At 41.6% G+C, this 22,008-nt stretch overlaps 2 protein-coding genes across 2 annotated transcripts in view; one reads left to right on the forward strand and one right to left on the reverse strand.

Moving 5' to 3' along the window:
* The window catches only part of T265_05494 (hypothetical protein), a gene marked incomplete at both ends in the record, with an annotated part of 15,209 nt that extends 1,465 nt beyond the window's left edge, over nucleotides 1-13,744 (forward strand). The window contains 6 exons of the mRNA XM_009170516.1: nucleotides 2,797-2,890; nucleotides 4,227-4,328; nucleotides 7,464-7,767; nucleotides 11,703-11,862; nucleotides 13,299-13,548; nucleotides 13,639-13,744. Coding sequence (XP_009168780.1) covers nucleotides 2,797-2,890; nucleotides 4,227-4,328; nucleotides 7,464-7,767; nucleotides 11,703-11,862; nucleotides 13,299-13,548; nucleotides 13,639-13,744 — 1,016 coding nt within the window. The remainder of the gene's footprint in view (nucleotides 1-2,796; nucleotides 2,891-4,226; nucleotides 4,329-7,463; nucleotides 7,768-11,702; nucleotides 11,863-13,298; nucleotides 13,549-13,638) is intronic.
* Nucleotides 13,745-20,974: 7,230 nt separating this feature from the next.
* Nucleotides 20,975-22,008, reverse strand: part of T265_05495 (hypothetical protein) — a gene marked incomplete at both ends in the record, with an annotated part of 25,417 nt that continues 24,383 nt past the window's right edge. The window contains one exon of the mRNA XM_009170517.1: nucleotides 20,975-21,611. Within this exon, the coding sequence (XP_009168781.1) occupies nucleotides 20,975-21,611 (637 nt within the window). The remainder of the gene's footprint in view (nucleotides 21,612-22,008) is intronic.

Consider the following 22,008-nt stretch of genomic DNA (forward strand, 5'->3'; position numbering starts at 1 on the left):
CTGGATGGGGACCCCGAGACGGGCCACATCAATGGCTAGGGACATTATCAGACATGGCCCAGTCGCGCCCTCAATGGCGCTCATGCATCAAAGCTATTGCCTTCAATGCATAGCTCCTTTTCCACCCACCCCCGCTTGACAACCCACTGACAGTGCTAGATTTATGCACCAATTTACCAGCTCGCGCGTGCAATGCGCAGCTACCTACCCCCTCCCCCAAATCATCGGCGAACGAAACTGTGGGAGCTACAACCAGTGTACGACCAGTACGCGGTTCTTACAGCTGACAATGATGATGATAAGCCTTTCGTTAGCGAAGATCGGGAGGGAAGCTATGTGCTAATTGCAACAGCTTCACTGCAAGGGCACCAGCGGTTGCGTGTCTAGATCATGTCATAGAATGTCCGTCAAATATTATTTTGTCCCATTTCGGAGCCTCATTCTAGGAAGACGCCAGTGACAAGCGCAGATGACTAATGGCTTTCATATTTCGGTGCGAATTCGTTGTCTGACCTCCGTTGGCTCGTTTTCAGTCATCGTGTGGTTGTAGGCCTCATTGCACGACAACTCTCTATATGATTGATGTAGTAAGAATGAAAGGCACATGACCCCCTAAACGTTCCCCATTGACCATATTTCAGACCTTGTTTGTATCAGTACATAAATCGAACCCGTTAAGGATAATGAACACACATTACCAAATTAAATTCGGTTGTCGCACCACTCTAGTTTAAGGTAAAATTAAATAAAGAAATTACTTGATCGATGGCAGACTGAATGCATGCATTAGTGGATTTATTCCTCTTGTATAACCTAAAAGGGCCGTTGAACTGAGCACAAGAAAAACTAATTTATGGGGATTTGTATAGTTTGTGCCCATCTTTAGCAACTTAACTGCTTCTATCTGACGGAATATACTCATTAGCAAACAAATTTGCGAGATACTCACCTGGATTGTAGCTAAATCTCTCGATTGTGATGTTTCCAATCAACTGAATGTGCTATTTGAGTTGGTACGATATTCAGATATCGCGATACATACATAGACGTAATACACTACTCATAAGGTTGCTGGAAAAGGTTGCTGGTCGAAGAATTTCCGACTAACTCATGACTATTGTATTGCTCCTCGTAATGTTTAAGCAACCTACCACTAGCTCATCTGTCACGTATTTTGCGAGTGCTCTGGCAACTCAGAGAGCAAGCGAATATTTTTATTCATTATTTGTGCTTTGGTGTACACGAATTCGCGGCGGTTGCCCAAATACTTTCTTAGAATGAGTTCATTGTGAAAGTTTTATTGCACCGGTTTGCATCCAATGCCCTCATCAGCACTTGTGATTTACCAGTTTCGCTACACGGGTTGGCGTTAGTAGAGTAAAATATCAAGACAAACACTGTGAGCATCACTTTGCAATTACTTGCGATATCGCTTCCGTGGCCAGGCGAAATCTAGAATTACACTATCATAAAGGCAGCTACTCAAAACTTTAACCCGAAAGATAAGCGAGTGGCAGAAATGAAGTGAATAACACAAGTCCAGTATTAAAAATATTTTCATTGATCATTTTTTCGATGATATCAGTCCCTGAGAGGGTGGGTTTTGATGGAAGAAAGAGAATATTTTAAACGCACTGCGTCCAACTGTTTCAAACATGCACAAACGTTGCAAACGTTAAGAATAACACAGTCTGCAAAAGCTCCCGATGAACACATGCGTTCCAAAATAATGCAAATTTCACCATATCTTTTGTAGTACACTTGAAGATGTTTCATTTGTCAACAAGTGCCGTTTCTCAAGAGACGAGAGTAAATTTATTTGAGAAACGTCCGGATGCAACCTTTTTAGAAGGTGAATACCACGTCCCTTCTTCTGGGTTTGACTGATTGGATTCAACAATCTATAGCAGCAACTTTACGCGCTTCGGGCTTCAGGTCTTAAACGATCCTGAAGAGGGAGAAGTCGAACTTAGTGTTTGCCCTTTATAGAGTTGGCTGTAGTTTCGACATCGATTCAGAAAACATGTTTAACAAATCCAAGCGGTCAACAAAAGAAGCGACGTCATTATGTGTAGAATATTATGCCCCAAATATCTGTGTGGGTTACAATCCACTTTCTAACCTAGAAAAATCGCCCACGCTCTCATCGAGTCATCGAGTAGGCTGTCCTAAACGCATCAATTTTATTAACAGCTGAATGTATGCGCGTATTTTGCTACTATTTGGATTTGTTAGACCAAATTCATCCGAATGAAACGGTCTTTGGAACCATTTTCTATTGAAGCTTACGTGCAGTACCGTTTGCCCTGTGTGCCGATCCTATGGACTTTGTTGACCATGCATTTTACGCGCTTCGTTTTGTGATTTCTACCGAGAAAGCTTTGAAACAAGATCTACGCGCCAGACCGTGCAGGTTTTTTGTACAGTTTACAGATTGTGCCGCAACATATGACAAGCAGTTCGATTTTTCGTTGCTTCCATATGTCCTTTCATAGTAAAGCAGATTAGGAAGCACATACCCAGCTATTTTTGGATAATAAGAGAACATAGAATAACCAAGTGGAGTGAGTGTACTTTATGTGATTTATGGTGATGAACAGACAATAATGACCTTCGTCAAGCTTTTGGTGAGAATTTCGAGTTTGATATTACTATTGCACCGAATTAAATTCAATTCGTAGGAACCGGTTTTCCTAAATTAACTTCCTGGGCGTGCGTTTCAATTGGTTTTCGAATTATTCACAAATGAACACAAGTAAATGTCAACTTGTATTACATTTGTATTCTTTCGTGTAGCTCCTTATGCCCGAAAACTCCAATCGCTTCTCGGCATACTATTTTGTTGCATCCTGGCCGTTTGTTTACTAACCGCGCTACTTCTACGCATTCGGTAAGTCGATGTTTACGGTAAACTGTATACGGAACACACCTCCAAACTTCCTCAGTTTATCTTAATTCTACGGGAATAGAGTGTGTTCCAACCAATCAACCAATGAGAGTCAATAAAAATTTACAGTCACAAGCAATGGGGAAAGTCAGACTAAAAGACGCTTTTGTTTCAACGTCATGTTAGTGTAAATTTGTTAGGAAACATTATATTTGGTCTTCTGATCTATAAGTAGAATAATTTCGTCTTCAGAAAGTAATTTGAGACTTCAGTCTTGCTTTCACCCTAATAAAACTATTGTTTGGTTCATAAAGGAAACTACTTACAAGGTTGCTGTGAACGCCCCTCATGAATCTCTTGGCTGAAAAGTATTTTAAATGTTTCGTCCCGATATCATAGTAAAACAAAAAGTTTTTGAAAAACATGTTTAAATATTTTTTTGCATTCGAGAGAAATGTCACAACCATGAAATGACATACCTTATAACGTGAACACCTTAGGAATCACTCAGTAAATATAGACCGTATTTGATCGGTTAGTCGGCGATCGTTACTGACGCTTGATACAAATCTATTTTGTGGATCCCCAGTTTGCTATTTTACGTACATACTGCATATACATATCCTTCCAGGGGAACGTTTTATTAAATTCACGCTGTTTATGCATTATTAACCAAGTGATTATATCCCACCGTCTGCCATTCAGTCACTCAGACAATTAGACAATCATTTGTTCTCTCACCCACTCACTTCATCTGTTAGTCAGTCAGTCAGTCAGTCAGTCAGTCAGTCAGTCAGTCATTCAGTCAGTCAGTCAGTCAGTCAGTCATTCAGTCAGTCAGTCAGTCAGTCAGTCATTCAGTCAGTCAGTCAGTCAGTCAGTCATTCAGTCAGTCAGTCAGTCAGTCAGTCAGTCAGTCAGTCAGTCAGTCAGTCAGTCAGTCAGTCAGTCAGTCAGTCAGTCAGTCAGTCAGTCAGTCAGTCAGTTAGACAGTCAGTCAGTCAGTCAGTCAGTCAATCAGATGGTCAGTTGGTGTTTCATGGAACAAAAAACGAGTTGATAGTGTTCCCTTGGTTGAGGATGGGGATATTAAGTGAATAAGATCCGTGCGATAAAATCACTAATCTCAAAAGCTCTTTAACTTCACTTGGTTTGGTGTGCCGTGGCCGTCAGGGAATGATAGAGATACTCGGCAATGGCGATAGCATTGAGATGGCGGGATTGCACTTGGCTGCGGAATATATCCCAATCTGTCAACTTCACCGAAATTGGTTTGCCACGTCGCGTGGTCCAAACAAGTGATGGCGGCTGTTACTAGCGTGACCGAATTCAATTATAGTGGCTTACATGCTTCGTTGTCACTTCCTGGACTGAACGCTGCAGGAGTCATCATCATCATCGACAGCATGACATCAGTGTTCAACACCGATGCTTCACTGCCGTACGACCATGATTTATTTGAAAGCCTTATTGTAAAGAAAAGAGTAGGATTGGACGAGGGATTGACTTAGTGCTAGCTCACCACAATCATTTCGAGGTGTCTATACCTCCAGGCACTCATTCTGGCAATCTGGATAGAAACTGACAACAAGAACGCCACTGACATCGGTTGGTAGCCATATCTTGTAGTGTCTCCAAACTAGGCACAGTGAGTGACTGAATTCGATACATGGCAATGCGAAAATGGCCCCCCGAGGCAAAAGGCCCTATGAACTCAATTGGAGCAATTTATGCGGATTTCCAAAACGATTCAACGAGGAATTGCATACTTTACAGAGAACTAGCTGGGATATCAAAGTCTTACTATTATGATATTCTCAAAAGTCTCGCGCAACGCTTTCGGGGTACCAATGGTCAGACACAGAGTCTCAGAAGATCTACTTGCATGGGCAGGGCAAACAGCACTGCCGTGCAATTTCCTCGTCATGTATATAGTCCAAATGTCGGAAACTGAAGAATGTATTCTTAGACTCCCGAAAACGGGATCAAATTCCATCTGCCATCAGTCCACCAAAACCTATTTAACTACCCAGATGGGCAAAATTATCTATCCATCGGTAGAAACATTTGAGATTTGGGTTTGATTCACCCCATTCTTGCAGTACCATTTCACAATTCCATAAGTTAGACTTGAATGCATACAGTTTCAGTGGAAGTATTCGTATTATCATTTAAAAGTGCTCTGCGTTTCCAAAGCGATTAAACATCGGACCACCCTATGTTTGTATGCAAAAGCCCAGGCTGCTTACATCCTCAGGGTGCTAGGGGCATATAAAAACGATAAAACTGGTGTTTGGTTACGAAGTTGAAACGGAATGGTGGTAAAAGTCACTTTAATAGGTCAGTTTCAGAGGTAGATCACTTAGCTTGATTCCTGTTTGACGTAAGATTAAGGGGCCAGTCGTTCCAGCGGGCTAATATTTACCTATACGCTATGATCCCTAAAAAACGGACAGGGGTATCATAGGTTTTACAACATACTATTTGTCAAAACTGTGTTACGTCACCTTGGGGCTTCCATTTGTATTGTCATTAACCTCACGTAAACATGAATAAAATTAGAATTTGGGAGAGTAGTTTTCCGTTAAGGGTGCATAATGTGGGCTTATACGTACACACGCCTCGTTTGCTGAATGAAGATATGAGCTGAAAATATGCGTGGTATTCATGAACGCAAAATGGCCCGCGCATATTTAAGGCATTTCAAAGCTACCTACATTCAGGTTTAAAGAGGGTTCGTTTGCCATTTTACAGCGGCCATTTCCAGTAAACCCAGACCAACAGCACGAAAATAGCCGTGGTGGCGTAGGAGCGTGTTTTATGTTTTTTATTTAGTTAATGAATCGGCTACGACTATATGTTTTTTAATTAGTTAATGAATCGGCTTACGACTATATGTTGTATTGCTGTGGCAAAAAACTATACAACTGATCCGGGGGCATTCATTCCGGTAATCGGGAACAGTTGTTCACTAGTTTGATCGGGGAAAACCTTTTTGGGTAAAACAACCTGTTTGAAGCTCCAAGTTCCAAGTTGAGTGTAGTGGACAATTAGGTAGTAAATAGAAAACTAATTTGAGTTTTTTAAACTTTTTTATACTGAATTTTCGCACCATATGACTCGCATTTACAAAAGCCAGTACCGAGAGGGACATTCTATCGGGATCTCTACTTGGATAAATATATATTCCAAATAACGGGTTCTGAGCTGTGAGCTGTTATATCCAGACTTCTCAACAACTTACGGCGCAATAAACGGTTTTCTACACATTTATGTTTCGTTTATATAGATGGGTTTTGATACAACCAACTTTCCCAGAATTTAAGCTACTCAGAGTTGAACGGTTACATTTTGAGAATTAACGTTTCACGATATAACGAGAGTTGACCAGTTTCAAGGGTTAAGTGTGGGTGCCCAGGCGCCTATTTTGTTAGCATGCAGTACCTTCAATCGCAAAGCCTCAGCTGCCTATTAAAAGCATTCTTTAAATATGCAGCTCCCTATATTGCCTCTTCACCACTTTTCCGAACCTCTAAAACATCTACAAAATTACAGCGTGAGAAATTCGCGCTACATCCGTGAACCTTCCTCTTCATGAATCCTAGTCAGAAAAACCCAAACGGCCCCTCCCTCTAAACTGAATTGGCAATGCCGTTAGGACTGTCACCGTACGCATGTAGAAGGCATTTTTGGATATTGGAAACTGACGGCGACGCAAACTGGTTCCCTGAGGTTTCATTGTTTCAGGAGTCAAAATAAAAGCATATCACCAATGATTTATAGCTAATTGTTACTCAGTTCTTACAACTACAAGTAACTCCAGACCGAAATGCTATCACCGTCGGACGATGTTTCAATAACGTAGCAAACCTTAGCGGTTTCCATCATATGCCCACAGGTTCGGCGAGATGATTGTGGTAACTGAAAAATTTAGATCGTATTACTTTTACCATCATTAGCATCACCGGTGTTGGCATCATCGCTGATACGAGCATAGTCACCAACATCCTTTCTCTTGCAAAAACCGGTAACCCTAGAGTCAGTGGTTTACAGTAAGAAGAACTTGACCGAAGCATCACACACAACGATTCCGTATACACTCGTTTACTTGTAGTAGCACGTATGTTCGCCTAAGTTGGGTAGGTAGACATCTGACAATACCGTCTGACATAACTTTGAACTTTTGACATTTCAGGGATGAAACATACGCCCATCTACGGATGTAAGTCAAAGCGAAGGCTATTATGCCCGCGATGACACGCACACATTACTTCAGTGATCCAAATTTGCAAATAAATTATCAACTGGTCATATTACAAGTGTTTGGGGTTTGCTAGTTCTATTCACAGCAATGTGACCGTTTTTCACTATACTCATAGAAACGGCATTTGTACTCACGAAACCACGTATTGTAAACCATGGTGCTGTTTTATTTCACGATATGTTATAAAGTAAGTTATTTAACATTACGCAGTAGTTAGTAGTTCGCCTTATTTTCTCGAACAGCCAAATAAATTGACCTTGAGATGATACTCCCGGAATGTTTCTCGTTGGCTATCTAATTTCAAACTATCAGGAGTTGCATTGTCCGTCGGCTGGCCTCGATGCGAACGCAAAGGCTATACCGAGAATCCGCTATTCGAGTGCACTTCCCCTATGACGTGGGTGACACCGAATGCTATGTGAAACCTCCCGTACCCAGTGTGACGTTCGGGAGTAACGTGTACCCAGTGGATTCCAGAGTACGCAATGGTCATGGTCCAACAGGTGGCCGCTATGGAAAAAGGGGCATCCAAACAGGCCATTCGTTGCATGATTTGAATTATTTGGAGCGAAAGCGCTTGAACGCGCTCATGCAAATGGGACCTCTTTCACAGCAGGTAAGTGCCAGATAAAACACTTGGGAAATTATTTTTACCAGTCTCACTCGTTTTATGCCGGAACATTCTCACCTTAATAGTCATATAAACCGAAAACGGCGTTTACCACTTTGAGCTTGATCGAGCGGTTCTCAAGGTTTCCAATGTTTCGAATTCATGGCATGCATAAAATAAACAGCATATTGTGGAACCAGCTGCATTATTTGTCCGCAAAGAGAAGCCACATTTTCACACAACCATATAGGTTTATTTTCTGGCCGTGCGCATCACATCATGACACCATAAAACGGAAGCCAGTAAGGTAGAGACCAAAACCCTTCCCATGTAAACGAAAAATAAAATTTGAGCTACGTTTTTCGTCGTCTGGAATGAAATTTCTACGAAGACATCCAGTTAGTTCTATGTGGAGCCAAATGTGTTGTAGCTGAACGATTGTTTCACAACGGAACCTACTCACAATGTTGCTGAAGACTCTTCGACGGTCCACAAGCAGTTTCGCTCTTCTTGGCGTTCATAAGGTTGGCACAGGCCCCCAGTTTCCGTCAACCTATTGTTTTACTTGAGACCAAATTGTACCGATTTCCACATACGCACTACTCCGTATATCAATTTGGTTTTCACGAGAAACTTAACTGAATCTCCCGTTTGTGATATTCTCCATTTGAATGTGCTGCACTGAAAGCATTATAAAACATAACTACTATATTTCCTCCTTATGTAAACAATTGCACCGGTTCACTTCTGTCAGACGCTTGCAACCATGTGCATCAAATAAAGGCTTGAACTAATATTAACGGCCTCCAGGTCATTGAATATGCTCTAGCTGAAATGAATTATCACGAAGCACATAGAAATAACCATAGAATAATTCCATAAATAATCGCCCACCTAATATATTGATGCGACATATTGCACTATACAACAGTAAAAGAGGAAACACAGTAGTATCCAGAATAGTAAGTCTGAAAAAGCCTTTTCGACGCACGTCCGTTCTGTGTACAAGAGGAGACAAAAGACACCCAACTCTCATGTTACCAAAATATTCGTTTATTTGCTTTCTGCTAATTTCCGAAACCACTGGTGGTTAAATGTTTTATAAGGCTTGAATGATTTATTGATTTATGTGTCTGTAGTGCATATGCAGAGAACTCCCGTTCTTCGTTCCTACACGTTGATTAGTCTGATTAGTTCCATCATCAAATGCGCAATTTCTCTGTGTTCTGTAAACTCAGCGGTATGCGGAGTAAGTGGGTTGTATTTGAGACTAAATACTGCAGTAAAAGATGCTAGTTACCGCCAAAGGACGATTCTTGATCGATAGAGATACTTTTGTCTTCACGTTTAGTTCGTTTGCTCTTTAGTCACAAAATTTGACAGGAAACATCGATCAACTAAACGTGCACTCCTGTTAACTGCCACTACTTGCTTTCGCATAAAATTAGTGGGCTCCAAAAATGAAGTAATTATCACCTCACTCCATAATGTCAGCTCCATCCGGGTGACAGTGTTAGATAGCTTTATCATGTGCGGGGAAATTATGTGTTCCGGGGACTGTATGTCGTAACGTGTACAGAAAGCTGGCTACTGGTAATAGGGCAGCTGACCTCGTGAGTACCAAATGCAAACACGTCTAGAAAACGCTACCTCAAGGAATGATTTAGTAGGATTTATTTTCAATTTCAGTAGTACTCGTTTTTTAATTTGGAGGAGATGGCTTAAGCCGTTTGTTATCATCCCCGTATCCTTATATATTCTTACGCCACTTTCTACCGCCTACTGCAAAGCTCTCAATACAGGAAGAGAGTGGCGTTATCCTGAATTACTGATTAATATCCGAGGAATTTGAGATCCGGGAACCCTTCAGTAGAAGGAACGACACACTAGATTCAACACAACTCCACCACATGTGAACATTTTGATCCATTTTTAGCATCATTGCTCCTTCCAAACTCAGGAGATTTGGCGTAAGAGATTTTTTGAATATACAATAAATTTCTATGAAAACGGGTATCTTAAAAGCGAGGAAGTAGCAAATACAGTGATAAATTATTACATTAAATCAGTGTACTAAGCTAGTCCTGTGGTACGAAAATGCGGAATTTGAATCACACAACAATGGCAAAGAAAAACTCTTATTGGTTGGCCAAGGTGAGATCATTGTTTGCAAGGGGACTTATGACGCAATTCAGTTTGGGTCGTCACTATTGTTGCAATTGCTTTTTATCCAACCAAATTGGATCCATTTGTTAGTGACTAATAATTTAGCTTATTTGATCCAACGGTTGATAAAGGGAACTGAAATATCGCTGAAGAAGTGTGTAGCTTCTTCGAATCTATTTCGTGAGATCATGTACTCAGCAATTCTTTGACATCAATGCTTAATAGTCCAATATCCAGCTAAATGACAGTTCACCATAAAATGCGTGTGGAGCAGCTGTTTGCCTTTAACGGTTGTGCTCATCAATCCGGCAATGTTGAATGAGGACCTTGAGTGAGTGGCATTAAACATTTCTGTGCTTGAAGTAGTCAGGCTCCACTTGTTTTATTTTAGAAGCACTATCGATTCTAAATAGTAGCTTGACAAATACGGACAACTCCAATTTATCGCGGACTTATACAATGTCTTGTGAACCACTGTCACAAACTTCGTGAGACACGCGCCTTTTCACGGGTCCCTCGACATGTATGCCGTCTCTGCATCTAGTCACTCGCAGAACACTTTCTTTAACTACGTGACCAAACGATTGTAAAAATGATTGCACTAACGAGATTTCGTTATTTCTCGGTACACCTTCGCTGGGTCGTTCCATCTGGTCTTTAAGCCAATGCAACACTAAGAAACCGCAAGACATTTTTGACCAGTTGCTGATCGGTGGCATGAGATGCCTATTGTTCCGAATTATTTAACTCCACTACTGGTTAGCTTCTAGTAGTTGAATTATATAGTGTAAAAGTACCAGACTGAGTGGATAGGGTCCATAGAATCCCTGGGTTTGTGAGACGTGCACTACAAACAGACAAATATTTGTATCATGCAGCCTGGCTTTATCTTCAAGTTGAAATATCCACTGAAGTTCCGGCATTTGCTCATTGCTAACAAGGCGTAGTTTACGCGTTCATAAATACAGTATGCACGAGGTATTCAGTGGCGTCACCTTCAAACTAAAAGCCAAGAAGTTGTGATCACTTCGCGTGTTGTATGTATTGCATAGGTGAGCAGGTTATACTGTTTAACTGTCACTTATGTAGGAGTCACAGCGGTTAGCCGGGCACCGGGAGATCTCGAAGAATAATTTGCTAAGCGGAGTTTAAACAGCAAAGAGGAAGCAGAACTGGCTGACTTTACTCCATAATAAAAACACTGCACTAAAGCAAACAATGCTACTTATTTAATCAAAAATAACACTCCACCCTCCATCGAGGAAGTTAAATAAAATTTTTAAAAGAAATGGATAGACAATTCATGTGATTTGTTTCAGTAAACTGACGAATCGTAGAGCCTTGACTCGTCCTCATTCGAGTTAAACGATCCGATATCCGGGTACTGATGAACAAGGACCATACGTTTTGACAAGTTAAAGGTAGAGCGCGAGTTCTTCCCTTGAAAATGTAAGATATATACACCAGTGATGACAAGCAAGTGTAAACAGATAGATGAATTTTCATATTTTTTAAACCGGATTTATCCCACTTGAAAGTTGAACCAATCCTTGAGATTTTCTTCGCCAAGACAGAAAGCCTCGTTCACAATACCGTTCGCTTCACATTTGAGAATTTACAAGCAACCTTGACGGACTACCTAAGGAAAGTAGTTCTGATGCACTTGTTTTCTTTTTGGTCAGTACATGACGCGTTACCGTTTGTTTATCATATACTGCCGATCACACTGAAATTCAACTTGTTCGTCACTCACTATGGCCGATTGCGTTTTTCAGGAGCAAGCGGTTGTTCATTCGACACCTAAAGAGCGATTGAGCAACGGATGCGTTCGGACAGTTCCAGCCTCACGCCATGCACACTTTGCTCAGGACTCCCATAGAACTGGTACTACTCGAACTTTGCACCCTTCCACCCTGACCGTTCATCGATGCGATAGTGTTTAGCCTATTGTGTTTGCCCTTCCTCATGTACATTTTTCTCCCCCACTTTTGAATAGAATCAAGTCAGGCCTTTTTATGCACATGAACACCTTGTACTGTACAGTAGATTTGCACAATTAAAAAAAAACAAATAGATATCATGCAGCTTGGGTTAGTGGACGGAATATTCTTTGTATGAAAATTCGTCAGACTGGGCAATTGTTCATTCAAATTTACGCCTGGCCAGTGGGCGTGAGAATAAGTAAATCAGTAACTTAACAATTTGAAGGAACATCCAAAGAGTCTGAGAAATGTCGTACTTGAATTCAGTGCTCTGAGGTGTGTCTATCGAAAATATATTGCCCGTCATGAAGATGGATACATTTTCTGTATCCGTTGCTAATGGTGAACGCAAATATTCTTGTGCATCATAAATTCGTAAACACTGCATCCTGGTCAGGTGAGTGTGATAGCCATCATGTTGGCATTTGATCGCCTTGTCTAAAACGCATTTGCTGGAACCATGAAACTCAACAGAATATGCCGCACGAGGCCACCTCGGGTTTCAGTCAAATAAATTTCAGCAACCATACGAGTAGTATGTTATGACTGAAAGGGCTATTCAGTAAAGCCGATAAAATTATTGTGGCTACTAACTCGTGAAATAAACTAACTAAACCAATATATTACTCCAGGCCATTTTGTTTTGAAGCCGGCCTCATCGATTCATAGTTTATATATCATATCTCTCTCGTATTTGCTACAGTCTTCCACATCTGATACGGAATCATATCAACTTTGTCGTGATCATTGAATGATTTTACACGCAATTCGTTTATGACTAGTTTGATTACAACAGTGTAGCTCAGCTGGATTAAGTATAGTCTGAATCATTCCCATTTACATATATTCAGTATGGCTCGGAAAGGTTAGTGGCCCTAGGTAAACAGTGGCATTTAACCCTGATTCCGTCGGGTACACATTCGTTCGAAACAGACAAATAGGCAATGCTGGCGTAAAGTTTTCAGGCACTACTCCATAATCACTTCATCCGCTACCGTCCTTTGGCTTTCACACTGGAATTTGATATTGTGCAAATTAGTGTTTGGAAACAGTCACGTTCGCTCTATATTACTCACCGTTTTCATGCTGTCCTCTGCATGTGTGGGGTAATCTCGTTTCAAATAACAAAATAAGTCCTTTAGGCAAGTCTCTTCATGGTTGAAAAAAACAGCAAAGCACGTTTTTTTAAAGACGATAATTTTATATCGGCCTAGCTCAATACCACTGTTATAATAATGCTTTTTGTCTCGAAGTGGTTAAAATACAAACTTGAGGTCGCTTAGCATGGTTTTATCGAGCTGTTTTGCCTACATCACATGAATCAGTATATTCTTGGAAGCCTGCTTTTCACTAACCGCTGCTCTTAGACTACCGTAATTGCCTGAACAGTTAGCTGGACACCAAAATGTCTGTCGGGAATCAGGTGTTCTTTTGCGTGTGATACTTTCGGCTGCTTTTTCCGAAACTTCAAAAGGCTTTCTTTTAAGTTTTATCTATATCGTTCGGCTGTAACACACAGTTGGCGCCTAGCTGCCGTGCCATCCGAAGAGAGCACGAGGGCTGGGATACTGCCAGGTTGCCCAAGCCTAGACAGGGGAAGTCGAGAGGCAGAGGTCGGATTCGAACCACGGACCCTCCGGTCAGTAAATTCGCGCTCTAATCATTTGAGCCATCCCGCCCTTTACCTATATCCAGGATGTGTAAATAGCATAATCATGCGTTTTTGAAGATACAGTGTGTTCATCAAGAAAAATGAGGAGCTGTTGGATTTCTCTGCCATATTTTCCCTGCTTCGGAGTTCCTTTTCGACAAATGAGGGCGAGGTTTCAAAATAGGCTTCATTCGAGTATTTGACTGAGAATGTAGCTTGTTCTTGAGAATCAGCGGGGGATTTCACAGCCTTAACATCGCTCAAAAGTGGATTCGCCTTCGGTCACCACGATGTAGAATCCAACGTTACCTTTGAATCGTGGTTCCAAAGATAAGGAGACATTTTTCGGATGCAATTCGTGGATTCAAACGTGTTCGGAAATCACGACTCCAGGAGGTGTTTCAAGACGAAAGCCGTTTTGTTTCTACCTCAGAATGTAAAACATGTGTTTCGCCCTGTACCATACACTCACTTGCCTGTGATTGATCAAGAGCTACAGAGACTGCAATACTGGGGAATCATTCAACCAGTCAGTCAGTGCTAATCAAAAAGTCTAACGGCAAAGTCAGGATATGCGCAGACTTTTCAACTTTCTTCAACGCGGCATTAGAGGATCACCGATACCTACTGCCTTTTCCGGATAAGTTGTTTCACAAGTTGAACGGTGGAAATAGCTCTGCCAAGTTGGATCTATCTGATGCGCATTTGCAGGTTGAAGTGTCGGACGAGATTGAACATCTCCTAAAAATCCTACAGTCAATACAAACTTATTCGGTGAATCGGAAATGTCAGGTGTGATGATAGCGTTGGTACAGAAACGTGGGTTCGTCAATCAAATCAGCTGAAAGTAGCTTATTTATAACTTATCCAGAGAGTGAATGCATTGCCTCTGAACTTTTTGATTGAATATCGAGTTATGAACAGAAGAATCACAAGCCTCTCAGATTGCGGGGGAGATAATAGAGGCGTCTGTTTATCACCGATCACGAAGAGCGACACCCAGAAGGATGCCAGTGATGAAGAAGCAAGTCAGATAGTAGAGGAACCAGCTCTCACAGTAAATGGACTACCTAGCAGTCAGTTTTCATTTTGGCAGGACTAATTGTTCTTCAAATGTCCTTGACAGATGAGCTCTGCTTTCAGTGTCAATTTTGGCCCGCCTGGATTTTCCCATGTGGGCTGATAAAGCCGAAAATAGGCTGCTTCATAATCAAGAGACACGCGTACGCGTCAGTATTTAATAGGTCAGCTGATTCGCATGCTCGTTGGATTTGCGGTTTGGCCAAGCGCATCGGGTTATTAAGGGACTATGCACACTAAAGTTCATGTTATCCAGAAAGTATTAGGAAAACTGTGGTCCACAATAGTTTATAGTTTGTAGTGATGGGACTATCCCCGTAGACTTTTACACAGTGGCCATCGAACAATTTTGGTCAATATATCACTAGTATTCAAGTCATCCACTTTAAAGCGTGGTGTTTGACTCCGCTCAGAACGAAGATGTTTCGCAATTCGGCATACGTTAGGAAAGAATGCACAGTGATTATTTTGTTTGACCGGATTGCAGGCCAATATGGTTCCTTGGACAATCACTTATTTCCCACAAACGAGGACCATAGCAATCATCTGATATCAAACTTAATCCATTCTCAGTTAGTTTCCTAAAGGCGTTTCAATATCACCGCGTAAGGGTTAAAAGTTCGCAATTGCCATTCAACCAAGTAACAGCTGGAATTTCATTGTAAGCCAGAAAGAAATCAATAGTCGGCAATAGTCTGCTAATGGAGCAAACCAGCTTTCCTTTCTGCCAGACTTTTGCGTAAACTGTTCAGGCTTGCGCAGCAGGCTGCATGTTTTGTCTTGTCGGAAGCAAGTGCTCTAATTTGCGTAATACTAGTGTGGTTTTCCTGGACAAAACTTGCCACAAAATAGACTTCCACTGGAAGGACACAAGCGGAATAATCAGCTACTGAACTGAACTTGGCCTTCATCGATTCCTGTGTGGGCAGTGCTAACACGTTCAATGGAGCAAACATGTTGCTTTGCGTGATTTCTATCACACGTCGTACTTGGCGATCCTCTCAAAAATTGGCGCGGTTTTAGCTACAAAATTCTGAATAATATACTGAATGGTGGCAGAATTTCTATGATTTCGATTGATATACTTATGCCAGCCCAAAAACACACCAGTTAGACACAGCTAAGCGTGAGCCGGGTTTTAGTAGACTGTAGCTGTAATTGAGATAACACAGACAGGTGACTGACGGTAAGTCAATATGTCATATTATCGAGTCAAATGAATAACTGACAAATGATCTATTTCAGCTAGCCATATTGAGTCTGGTCAAAATCCGATCGCGAACCAACTGATCACCAAAACACTTTCACTGATGGCTTCGTGTGGAATTCTACAGATAACGTTTTACATCGAGGTGTTTCTCCAGGTTGATCGGTACTAATCGAACATTCCATTAATTGTGCTTAATTGCCGAGAAACTGTCGATGAGTTGATTCAGCGTGACGATCAGCTGGCTCACTTACATATATTCTTACCTCCCGATGTTAAGTACGGACAAACATGGTTGGATGTGATAAGAGTGTTTGACTTACGCACATGAATAATCACGTTTAGCATCTGTAGTTATGAGCCTGATGCAGATTTCAGCTAATCATCCAAATAGCGATTCAGTCAATTCCATGAAAGGCCGTATCTTTTTATTCTATGACGCAATGCTGTCCAGGAGAACATCCAACCAACTATCCCAGTGGTTTACTGCATTGATATTTCCAGGGGGGTGTTTTATGAACACTTTTCAGGATTTGGCAGCCAAGATATTTTTTCGCAGGATATCGCCTTATAATTTCTTGTGGATTGCACGGTGGTATGAAGCATAAACGTCTCGTTATTCCTATAGGTTTTAGCGGTTACGATAGAGACAATCAAACGTTATTCGAGAATCATCCATCAGCAGAATTTGACGTGAAGATGTCAGGCCTTCCGCACAGCGGTAAGACGAAAAGGTTTTGACCCCACTAGTTGCAATGAAGGTTTAGGCCTAAGTCCAAGGGAAGTGCCTGTATACAACTAGATATGTAAGGTTATGGGTGATCGCGAAAGGAGTATTCTCACTACAATTCAGCACAACAATTCTGGAATGACGTGTGCTGCTTTAGGCTCTTGGCTATGTTGTGGAATGTTGAGTGCACTCAACCCTGAACTGACGATGTCACCTCGACTGGTGATGAAACGCTTGCAATCCAACTGCCAAGCTCGGCGAACAGACCAACAACCAATGCTTTAGGCCTTCCTTAACGTTCCTACATTCAGTGACATTGAAGAGAGTTTTAGTAGAAGACTGAATACACTAATAATAGTCTGGTTGAATGAAGCAGATCGAGACTCTCATTGTTCAATCCATCGCAGTTTGTCTCGCTCTGGAAATGCGTGAGGCCTGATCCGATATTTTATTGAGGATAGACAAGACCAAACTTGATCTCGAAAAGAAAAGAACGAACAACTTGCGAGACGAAACGATGTTTGATATGGTAGTGACTGGGAGACTACACTGACAAAGACACATTGCGAAGAATGCCACTCACAGTATTCAACAGATTCGCAGCGTTGTCCTCGAGTTCTCTTGCTCGCTTCAACTTCACGCGTACGTTCTCCAAGAGTTGCTCAGCACTCTCCAATGAGTTTACCGATGATTTCAGGTTATCGTAGTTGCATCGACATCCGACTGTTTTATCCGCATCCGGTATCTGAGGAGGCACGTTTGCTCCGGTGGGTGTAACTAATTTAGCAACGTTCCGCTTGCATCTTCGGTTACCACCAGTTTTAGGGGTTGGAGGTGTGGTTAGTTCTTGAGAATCAACGGACGATTGTACAGAGAAACTTGATGCAGCCTCATCAATTTCAGCAATTCTTTGTCCCTGCGTATCGAAAATGTTCCCTGTATAACGAAAACGAGGGAGCTTTCGCCGTAATGCCGCAGTAAAAATTAACTTTTATTCAAAAAGAGAGAAAGAGCGACGCAGTTGATTCGATCAAATCAGTTAAGATTTTTAGGGTACGTGCATTGGGATAGGTAATAACTTCGCATGCTTTTAAGGGAAGATGTCATCCGGACAATGATACCAATACCTGGGCGACGCTTCGGAGCACCGTTTTGTTCTCGTTGTGAATAATTAACAGTATGTCTCTCGCAAAATTCAGGGAGTAACGAACTCGCCAACAATTGGCCAATGTTTGAGTGCCTAACTGTTTGCGCACGAACAGCTGATCTGCAATGGAATCGGTTCACACTAATTGGGCTTCACTGACAACAAGAAGGCTCTATTGAATACTACCACAGTAGATATACAGTTAAATCAAACGAAGACTTATTTCACCTTGAGTGAAATTTTCCTGGGAGATGTCATCGACAGAGCAACCAGTAGCCACGCCTTCAGAGGATGTGGTTCTATGACTGAAGCTCAAGTGGCACCACATCCTGGGAGATAAACACATTGCTGATCAACCACTCACTGGCACGTCCGTCATAGTCTTACAAGTTGGTAATCTGATGTTTCAGCATACGCCTAACCTAACTAAAAGGATGAAATTACCGATTATTGGCATAACAAAATTAATCGGCACAGTTATGCTGTAAAGTGGATACTACACATGGGGAGGCACGCGAGTAGTATGAGTTGTTCGTGGAATTTCGTTTTACGTCTTTTGAAAAGCGGAGATCTGTCGTGGAATTTGTCGAATCGCTTTGTAACATTTGCTTGGATTTGAGCGAGGAATGACTGGGGTCAATGAATATCCAGGAAAGTTCGAGGAGACGCGTGCAGGAGAAGATGGCTATCCAGTTTTTGGAAATTAGATGCAAATGAGAAATTGGCATCCCTGTCCAATGGTCTGTCACCGGTCAGTTGGCATTTTCTAATATATCACTCCGCAGCGAAGGCCTTCTTCCTTTCAAGGGTAGTGTGATTGGATTTGACAACAAAGACAGAAGTAGTGTCGTCTAACTGAGGCCAACGTGTGCTGAAAATCTGGGTTCCTAATCGTGAATTAAGGATTGCGCCTGGATGTCACGAAGTTGTAAAGAAACCTCCCGGCTACTCCTGCAGAATAGTGGGATCTGTGACTCACCAGACGTACCACAAGCAAGCCGACAGTCGACTTGTCTGCTGATATTTTAAAAGGAATCTTTAGCAATATGAAAAACATCCCTTTGAGAGATTCAGTCATAAAACAAACCGCTGAACTTACCGAAAACCAGTGAACAAAGCAGTCCACCTAAAAACGTCACAAACCACGGTTGCATCTCGTCGAAGTGGATGACAATAATCAAACTTCATCCTTCCATCTGCTACACCTTTATATGTTTTTCCAAAGCGGAAAAACGTTGACGACCATTGTCATAAAATTGCAAATTTCCCAGCCAAAGTCAGAATCCTGACGATCTGTGTGGTTGTGAAAATGCTGAAAGGAATCTGACAGCAACAGGTTTCGTTGATTCACACCCGATGAGTTTTTGTAACACACGTTCTTTCCAACTGAAAATCGATGAGAACCTTGGTACTGCCGACTCACCAACCTGCAGCACTGTCGGAGGGGATTTTTTTCAGCTTTAAACTGAACCTCAGAATACAATGTGTTTCATGATGCGCATATATCACCTTTCACGACAGCAATGTCGAGCTTAATTACATATTGACAATTGATGAATTCAACTGAATGGAACTCCATCGTATTGGGATATCCACGCGGAGAAACAACTACCGCGGATATACTGTTTATCATGTTCCAGCTGATTCATGAACGAACGAGCTAACCGTTTGATTAAATAGTCTGAATAATATGTAATTTAATCCGCACGAAATATCATAGACACAACCGTAGGAAACGAGCACGTATATAGGGAAACACTGAGAACCACTTGCCAGCTACCTTTAAGTTGTTTTGATGGTAACTACATACTATTTCCATTTTAGAATTCAGCTCCTGTCAAATATCCCTTTTCTTTACAGTTTGTTGAGGTATTAAGTCGTCGGTTACAGGGGAACTGGTGAAAAACCAGTCATCGTCGAAAATCATATTAGTCAGCCGATGACGGCAGGGGTTGCATGCAATTCACCTCGAATAACCTTGAAGTTCGAAGTATTGATTATCGCTCACTTAATCGATTGACAGTGTGAACTATGGTGTGTCTATGTCCAACTGATTGGCAATCGCTCCACTTACGAACAGTGTGTGACTCGAGCTTATACTTCATAACGATGCCTCTGAATATACATGTTTGAGTTTCCGTAGAGGAATGTTTACTGGATTTCAAGGAACATATCCGCTTGCATTTGACATTCACGGACTTGAAGCTTTGTGCCTTCTATCGGGTCTCCTTTTTTTGTCGTTTAATCAGTCCATAAATACGAAGATACTAGGTTATGGTGAGGGTTAAATTAATCGAAATCCAACTTTATGGAAACTGTGATTTCGGGATTGTTAAATTTTTATAAAGCAGTTGTAACGGTAAACGAGGAGCACAGGCAGTTCACCTCAGACACATGAAATAATTGTGAAGGAAATCTAAACTACAACTGGGGGTTCGTCTAGACACCAGTTACTGGAAACAAGATGGCATTGGAATTGATGAAATACATCAAAATTAACCTAATAAATTCCATGAGTCAGTTTATCTGGACAGTGTTCACACACTCTATGTTGCGTATGGGTCTTCGGCTAAATGTCAATCGTGATATCTGAGACTTTCCATCCAAATTGGTGTCAATTGTAGAGTATTAATGTTCCTCTTTTTGCAAGGATTATACAAAATCGGAACGAGATAGATGCGTTGGACCTTGTTTTGTCATTGGATCAGCAACTCCCCATGATATTGTCATGTGAATTTTCTAATTAAAATAGGAAGCGGGAGGACACGAAAGTGCAAACATAAGGCCTCTTGGAACAAAGTTCTTTTGAAAGTGTCTCGTGTCATTGAACCTATACGAAAGCTCAATATGGAGAAAAAGTACCAGCTAAGCAGTACACATGCAGCAATCAAATTTAAGCCCCGGTTCCCATTAGTGAGATGCCTCTTTAACGAGATTCTGATAATCCGATATCTACGCCCAACGGTTCACTGACCGTCGCCTGATGTTGCCTCTCTACGAAAGAGGCGAGTGGTTAATTTGCCAAAATTCGATGACTACAAAAATTGCATTCGGCGAGACACAAGGCCATTTCAGTAATATAAACAATCTACCAACATCAATCCTTTCGATTGCATCAGTGACTCATTCAGCAACACTATCTTTCAGTTCCCAGCAATGCGACACGTTCTGGTAAAACGAATTTTTAAAAAGTCATGAGACCCATTTCGAATGGAAAAAATTCTGGTATATTTTCAAGGGATCGGGCGTACTATATAGGTAGATGTGTCCCACGAAGTATGCGATCAACAGAATTCAATACGGCTGAAACTAATTTCTCGAATTTCCTTGTGCGCTTCAAATGTAGCATTACTTCCTCCAAGACATATTCAGCATTTCTCACTGTGTTGACCAGGGTTCTCAGTTTACCGCAGCTACACGGACAGCCAGGTTGCGGTTTTCCGTCCAAATCATCGTTGAGTACGACGGGGTCCGGTCTTTCAAGTAATATATCGACGTTCGACCCTAATCGTTCCGTATTCTGTATCGGCCATCTTGGGTTGTGTATGCTAGGGCTTCGTGAATCAGCTCCATTTGCGTCCCCGTTTGAAGGTAGAATTTGTTCTGAATTGTTGGCCGAGGAGTTTGCAGAAACCTCCTTTGTGGCCTCGTAATTCTCAGGGATGGTTTCTTCTTGCTCAGCATTTTCGCTCACAGTTGCAGGTAATACGGTTTGTTCGTTCCTAGGCGACTCATTCGAATTGTGAACAATGTTATCCACGTGGAAGCCAGTTTGATGCTTTTGGAAGAGTTTCAGTTGAGGGTTGCCTGTAAAACAAGTAAGAACATTCCTTGCGAGCGAAGTTGTGCAGAAGAGATTTTTCCATTCAACATAGCAGGTATGCAAGCTATGATTAACCTCACTCTTCCTCGGGAATATAGCATGGAATATATTTTATTATACAGGAATTAGCAGCAGCTCTTTTACAAGCCTTAGTTAGGGGAAGCATTTGCACAAAATGATCGCATTCGAACGATTTGAATGCACTCTAAATGTTTTTTCACTATCCCCAGTAATCTTGGAACATGAGTTTTCCACAAACAAGTGAAAAAGACCTCTGAACTCCCTGTGCTTTTTTATTCGGCTGGCTTCAGTTCAATTAGTTCAATTAGTTCAATTAATTTGGCCAAAGTTTTGTATATTGATCTGGAAGCGCGAGACTGAGGTGGGCTCAAAATACGAGTGAAGAAATCGCAGCTGAATGATTTGAATTTACCAAGCCACTTGGGATCCGACAACCACCC

The sequence above is a fragment of the Opisthorchis viverrini genome (genome assembly GCF_000715545.1).
Source record: "Opisthorchis viverrini unplaced genomic scaffold opera_v5_110, whole genome shotgun sequence".
In the NCBI taxonomy this organism is placed as follows: domain Eukaryota; kingdom Metazoa; phylum Platyhelminthes; class Trematoda; order Opisthorchiida; family Opisthorchiidae; genus Opisthorchis; species Opisthorchis viverrini.